The 7,037-nt window shown below is 48.5% G+C and overlaps 1 protein-coding gene across 1 annotated transcript; it reads left to right on the top strand.

The window, feature by feature from the left end:
• The first annotated feature begins 287 nt into the window (after positions 1-287).
• LOC133005441 (serine/threonine-protein kinase pim-3-like) lies at positions 288-5,010 on the top strand. Its single transcript, XM_061075120.1, has 6 exons — positions 288-785; positions 928-1,037; positions 1,214-1,264; positions 1,401-1,764; positions 2,521-2,697; positions 3,120-5,010. Exons 1-6 carry the CDS (start codon positions 698-700, stop codon positions 3,323-3,325), a joined length of 996 nt encoding a protein of 331 aa, XP_060931103.1. The 5' UTR covers positions 288-697; the 3' UTR covers positions 3,326-5,010.
• The last annotated feature ends 2,027 nt before the right edge of the window (positions 5,011-7,037 follow it).

Raw genomic sequence — 7,037 nt, 5'->3', positions numbered from 1 at the left:
GATCAGCAGAGTCGATAGTGAGCCACAGCGCAGAGCTTCCAGACAGAGATCCTGGCGCGTCTCGTACTATGAGAAGGTAGTGCGTGGCGAGAATGACGATTTTACGCACTATTTTCGACTGAAAGTGAAATGAAATCGTAACAAAGCGACGGGTTATTTTATTTAAATGCGCATGCGACGAAGAACGGCGATTTTTCACGCCGGGATCCAACAGGCGTGTCGACTTGTATTGGTGGCGCAGGGATACCGCCTTCCCACCTCGCGTCAAAATATTGGCTCGGTAGCACCGCGCCGCAGCTCAGACAGCAGCGACTCTTCAGTGGATCAACACCCGGCCGCGGAGCGTCCTCTGACCGCAGCACCAGTTCCACACGGACGCTACACCCACCGGAGGGTTCTTCCACTTCTTAACGCCCAGACAGGACCTGTGTTCACCGGCTCGACTCGACAAGGCAGGAGCCGGTTTTCATGCCGGTTTTTCGGGGAACGTCGGACGACTTCGCGGTCGTGACCCGCCTGTGACGCGGCGCGGTGCGGCGGAGCTCCACCGGATTTACTCTCGTTCTCCCGCGGCAGACACGACCCGCATCTCCGGGTTCAAACACCGCCTTGACCCGCTGGTTCTCACGGACTGTCTCCCACCCTTTGGCCGAGTAGGGATCGTGAACTCCGGCTTTTTTTCTTCACGAGCACGACTATGTTGCTGTCAAAGTTTGGTTCCTTTTCGCACATTTGCAACCCGTCAAGCATGGACCACCTCCCGGTGAAGATCCAGCTCCAGCCGGGTAGGTCCTCCGCCACTGACCCGCTCATGCCCCACCACCTTTATTCTGGATTTGACACCCGAGAAGTTGATGTGTATTTGTCGGGGGGTTTGTTGTGGGAATCGAACACTCATCCTCGCTTGTGTCACTTGTCCTCTTGCAGTCAAAGTGGAGAAGGAGTCCTTCGAGAAGGTCTACCAGGTGGGCTCCGTCCTGGGCAGCGGGGGCTTCGGGACCGTGTACGCGGGCAGCCGGATCTCTGACGGCGCACCGGTAAGGCTGCAGCCCGGTCTCCGGGTGTTATGATCCCGCATGTGGGCGCCATCGAAGCACCGTGGCGCCCCGCTGGAAATAACCACCTAAATAATATACCAATATATCACCTGTACCAATATATCTTGTTTATTCGTATGTTTGTGCTTATGTTGTGTTTCCTCTGTGGTTTCCAGGTGGCTGTGAAACACGTCGCCAAGGAGAGGGTGACCGAGTGGGGCACGATTGTAAGTAGTCATCCCCCCCGATGTGTGCGTTTGTTTTGGTCCCCCCCCCTCCTCGCTGCAGAGTGTGGGGGGTGCTGTGTGTTGTCAAATGGCCGTGTGTGTGTTAACCCCCCCCCCGGTCTCTGTGCTGCCACAGAACGGGTCCATGGTGCCCCTGGAGATCCTGCTCCTGAAGAAGGTCAGCTCGTCGTTCCGCGGGGTGATCACGCTGCTGGACTACTACGAGCGGGCGGACGGCTGGCTGCTGGTGATGGAGCGGCCGGAGCTGGTGAAGGACCTGTTCGACTTCATCACGGAGAAGGGCGCCCTGGACGAGGCCACCGCCAGGGGCTTCCTGCGCCAGGTGCTGGAGGCGGTGCGCCACTGCTACTCTTGCGGGGTGGTGCACCGGGACATCAAGGACGAGAACCTGCTGGTGGACCTGCGCAGCGGCGAGCTCACGCTGATCGACTTCGGCTCGGGGGCGATCCTCAAGGACACGGTCTACACCGACTTCGATGGTAAGCCGCCCCCCCAAAACCCCCCCACCCCTCCGATCGTGTTACGATGCCGGATGAGCGGTTTGTTGTCATGAATGCGCGTGCATGTGCGCTGGCGGGTGTTTGCCCTTGATGCTATATGCAGCCGCGGAGGCGCGCACGGCTGTGGCGCTGGTTCTGGGTGCAGGGTTTTCCTCGCCCGGGGTCCAGTGGGTCCTCGTCATCGCGGATGTAAATCGATGCAGTTTAGTATTAATATGTTCCAGTGTTTTTCAGCCGTTTTTCTGTGACGTGTGATGCATGTTGTGTGTTTTTTTTTTTTGGATGACTCACACTCCCCCTGTCTGGTGTTTTTTTTCATTTATTTATAATTCCCTGACACGTCTGCGTGGTGTTTTCCGGTTGTTGTGTTGTTTTGGTGAAGCCTGACTCACCCTCGGTCTGTGGGTATTAGGTCAGTGCCACGTAACATCTGTTTGTTGTGAAACCGGAGCCGCTGGTTCACGTGATGGGCTCACGTTGCCCTTTTTTTTTTTGTGTGATTGGTATCCAAGGTCCTCCTTCCAAGAGGAGGGAGGGAGGTCACACAGTTTGTTATGTGGCTGAAGGAGGATGGAAAGCTTTTCTGCTGTGACTCAGCCATTTTAGACTCAGATACAGACTGTTTTTTTTTAATGATAGTCCGACACCAATGACCTCCATGTTCCTACACTGTTAAACACAACTGGATCCCTTCCACTCAGGATCACCTCTCACACGCATCCTCCTCTTTTTCAGGTACAAGAGTGTACAGCCCTCCAGAGTGGATCCGCTACCATCGATACCACGGTCGCTCGGCGACGGTGTGGTCGCTAGGTGTGCTGCTGTACGACATGGTGTGTGGAGACATCCCCTTCGAGCAGGACGAGGAGATCCTCAAAGGGAAACTGTACTTCAGGAGGCGGATTTCAGCCGGTGAGTCAACCACATCAACGCAGGACTCTGTCGCCCTCTAGCCACAGCAGCTGGTACAGCGCCGAACCCACTGCCCCAGTGTGACTGGGTTCTAAATCAGTTTACATCAGAGTCAGGCCTCTCAGTCACAATGGATTACAGCCTGTAATGGCTGCGAGACAGATTTATCAACCATGAATAAAATTTGAGGTTTTGGCTGTTGTGATTTCCCCTGGTGCACTTTGTGTAACAGCCCCAGTTACCCCAGAGAGCTAACTCAATAGAAGGATGTGTGCTCCCTTTCCATTGGCTGACTGTTGCCGCCTACACACTAGGCCACTGTAGATCCATACAAACTGAGTCACACACAGTGCAGCAACACTGGTACTGGTGATTTCACAATGTCCTCAATATAGTTTCTCTCTCTCTCTCTCCTCCTTCAGAGTGCCAGCAGCTGATCAAATGGTGCCTGGCCCTGCGGCCCTCAGACAGACCCACCCTGGAGCAGATCTGCGACCACCCCTGGATGAGGGAGACGACGGAGTCCCCCAAATCGCCGGAGGAGCCCGTCGTCGTGGGGGAGATCCGCCTCAGGACCATCGACACAGACTCTTCGTCAAGCACAAGCTCGAGCAAGGAGAGCCTCTGAGGATGGTTTTGATGGACTGAAAAGACTTTCTTGGGAAAGACAAAGTGGTGACAGAGGGAGAGATACGGACTCATGGCCAGCAGCCTGTAGCCCAGATGGCCCTTCAGTGGCCGGGCGCTTGACTCCACTGGTCCGGCAAGAGAAATGTACTTTAATGTTCCTCTTTTTGTAGGGAATTTCTAATTTATTACTATTTGTTCTTCCTTATCTTATTTCCCCCTGCCCTTCTTTTGTTTTTCTTTAAGTTGATTATACATGTTTCCAAATGGGGAACATTTTGCTGTTGGGGCGGTCTTACCAGCACTATTAATCCTCCCTTTTTTTTATTTGACCTGTTTTGTTACTAGGCTGGTATATGCAGCTGGCAAGGCCCTCCTATTCAGGCAAGGCTGCTCTCATAGAGCTCGGAGAAAAATACCTTTTTATTTAAATGTTTTAATTTTGATTTTGGAGTGCCTTTTTTTGGAAAGCTGCTTTAACGGGGGGCTTCTGTCAACAACTCTGTTTTTTTGGATTTGCCCGGGGCCTGGAGGTGACGTTGCCTGTGCTTTGATGGAAGGAGGGGGGGGGGTGTTTAGGCTTCTTCTTTTTCGTTTCTCTCCTCCTCTCCATCACTGTAAACCAACCAGCCCCCAGCCAAGAGGCTGAGATAGCATTAGAAAGGAGAGTAAGGAGGCGGGGGCTCTTCCTGACAATGGAATACTTGAAAACACACTTCGACTCAACTCTGCGTCGATCTTTTAACGCTGCTCACTCACTCTATAGCCTGAACAGGTGTTTTTTGGAAACTGGATCCTGTCTTTTTCTGAATGTCTACAAAATGTCACCACACACACACACACACCTCCTTCCCCCACCTTTTTTCTCTCTCTCCCTCCCATGCCTGTTGTTAGGGGGATGGGGGGCGTGGCCCTCGTGGCGTCTCGTTTTCTTTTTGCCTCCCGCCATCTCACTGCTCAACACTACATGGCCCCGCCCCTGGCCTCCCTCAGGGTTTGGGGTGTGAAATGCACAATCAATGCAATATTCATGGACTCAACTATGTTTGTTTTTTGGTGTTTTTCTTTTCAATTTTTTTATTAAACAAATATTGTACAGTGTATTTTTTTTTTTTTTTTTTTTTTTAAGTGTGTACATTTTTTTTCTCCCCCTTTGCATTAATTTATTTGTAAACATGTAGACATTCCACACTCTGTGGCTATTTATTTATTTATTGTCTTTGCTTAAAATCCCCCCCTAAAATTTGCATATCCTACTTGGCCTTTGGTTTGCATTCCTATAACTTATTTCTACATTTCAACATGTTTTTTTTTTTTTTTTTAGATGTGGAGGATGCACTGAAGCGGTTGTCGATGTAAAACAGAATAAAAGCAAGTTTACTTAAATTTGAAAAGAGCTTTTGAATGTTATTTAAGTACTTTTTGAAATCCGGGCGGTGTCGGCCGGCTGAGTATCGAGAGAAATCCACCTGGTTTCTGTACTGTCAAGATGAAATTGAGTTTCTGTGGAAAGTTAAACAACGGGTGAAACAGCTTTGGTAGTTGTCACATAGCGTCGTATCGAAGACCCTTCGGTTTAGCTGTGTGACTTGTGGCTGTGAAGTATGGATATTGCTATTTTTTGATACAGAAGTTTCAATTAAACTCCCATTTTTATGTACAGAATAAAGTCTGATGTCTGCATCATTTCCTTCCTAGAGTCCTTCATTTATTGCACGACAGTAAAAAGATATATGTTTATTTGTAAATGAAATCCCAACACATTGCCCTCATTAACGAAACCCCCTACCAGCATCCATCTTCTCTGTGACAGCAGTCCCTCGGGAGGCCTGGAGAGGCTAATGTACATCCGTCGTGACACGTGGTTCATTTACACAGCCTATAGAACTGATAACATTGTTACACGTGACGGGGGTGTCGGCGAGGCTGAAGGGAAACATCACAGGAGCCATTAACTGGATGACAACCTGCAGTTACAAGGGGCCTGATAAGAGACAGATGTGTCTTTAGAGCGCAGGAGGAGGAGGAGGAGCAGCGGATCAGTGATGCTGGCATGACAGAGGAAAAAGAGAGTGGGGATGTTATGCATCATCACACACTCACACACATGCAGACTATAAAATATAATTGCTTTTCCATTTTATGCCCCCTGCTCGCCTGCCTACCTTTCAAAAACATAAGTCATTCCATTATTAGACGTGGGAAGGCCACGAGTAAGTGAGGCTGATGAGTGTGTGTGTGTTTGAGGGGTTTCCATGAGGCAAGGATGAGTGAGTGTTTGGGAGTGGTTTGTGTGTTTTACTCCTGGTGAACCAGTGCCATCAGCTCTCACCTCTATACTGATTATTAGAGAATGGCTTATGATTTCCTTTAAAGCTTCTATCATTAGTCCATAGTGTTGACAATATACATGACATGTTACACTGTATATAAATAAACATTAGGTATAGACAAGACAACAAAAACCACAACTGTTCGCTAGACACACACACACACACACACACACACACACACACACACACACACACACAAACACACACACACACACACACACACACACACACACACACACACACACACACACACACACACACACACGTCTCAGGCCTCCTGACTTAAACTTCGTATCCCTCCATAAAAAATAGAGTCATCTTGATGGCTCATCCAGACGTCTGCACATGTCCAATTACGCTGGACTGCCTGCTTCCATCCAACCCGAGTGGAGACATATGGCCACTTGAAGACTTCATCAGACAGCTGCTCCTTAAATCTCCTCAGGAATCTAATCCATAATGAAGGGCTTGATTTATTTTCTTGGGGAAAGTGGTTGACTTTTTTTGGGGGTAGGAGGGTTCTCCTTGGATGTTCATCTTGGTGTAATGAGCGGGCCGATTCAGGAATTTAGAGCAATAATCCAATACTATTCCAATTACCTTCACTGAATGCAACAGGGTTTTTGAAGAGCTGGGTAATGTTTCTCTTTTGCAGAACTAGGGCTCAGTCACAAATGTACCAGTGGTGTATCCTTCGTCTCCCAGTTCACTTCTAATCAGCGAATGGAAATATATTGTTCCCAGTGGCGAGGCAAAGTGCATTTCACGTGGAGTTCAACTTTGATGAAATTCTACACGTGATATTCGCTTTGCATTCGCTTATCTGTGACCTAAGAGATGAGATACAACTTATCTGTACAGTAAATATTAAATTAGATTAGCTAAGTTTTAAACAAAGTCTATAGCCGTGTCCCAATTAAAGAGTTGACGGCTGAACTGTTATGAGACGGTCTGGTCTACGGAGTATTTCATTGACTTAAAGCCTGACACTTATATTCTATTATTTATATCCTTTTGTTTGTCGGTCTGTCTTTTAGTTAGGATTATGAATAAACTACTGGATGTGTTATGGTGAGGGTGAGAGAGCCTGTGGCAAAGATCACTGCACACAGTGGAGCAAAACACCCAGTTAGAAATCTCCTATGTTATAGAGAGAAGTCTAAAAAAAGCTTTATTATGAAAGGGTAGCAGAACAAATGAGATGACAGGCCACCACACTCTTGATAATACTTAATGGGTCACATTGGTTTGACATGGTGAGATAAGACATTAGCCTTGGCGGAGGCATGTGCTCTCAGAGCGGCCTGCTAGTTTCTTTTTACGGATAAAACAAATGAGATATATTGTGTTAACTGGTGAACTTTAAAATGGCAACATAAA

This window comes from Limanda limanda, chromosome 1, assembly GCF_963576545.1.
Source record: "Limanda limanda chromosome 1, fLimLim1.1, whole genome shotgun sequence".
Taxonomy (NCBI): domain Eukaryota; kingdom Metazoa; phylum Chordata; class Actinopteri; order Pleuronectiformes; family Pleuronectidae; genus Limanda; species Limanda limanda.
The sequence above is the reverse complement of the archived record's forward strand: the minus strand, read 5'-3'. Positions and strand labels throughout refer to the sequence as shown.

Coding starts and splice junctions, on each gene's coding strand:
- LOC133005441 (XM_061075120.1), top strand. CDS start 698: ATGTTGCTGTCAAAGTTTGGTTCCTTTTCGCACATTTGCAACCCGTCA. Junction 1,265..1,400: donor TGACCGAGTGGGGCACGATT/GTAAGTAGTCAT, acceptor GTGCTGCCACAG/AACGGGTCCATGGTGCCCCT. Junction 1,765..2,520: donor GGTCTACACCGACTTCGATG/GTAAGCCGCCCC, acceptor CCTCTTTTTCAG/GTACAAGAGTGTACAGCCCT.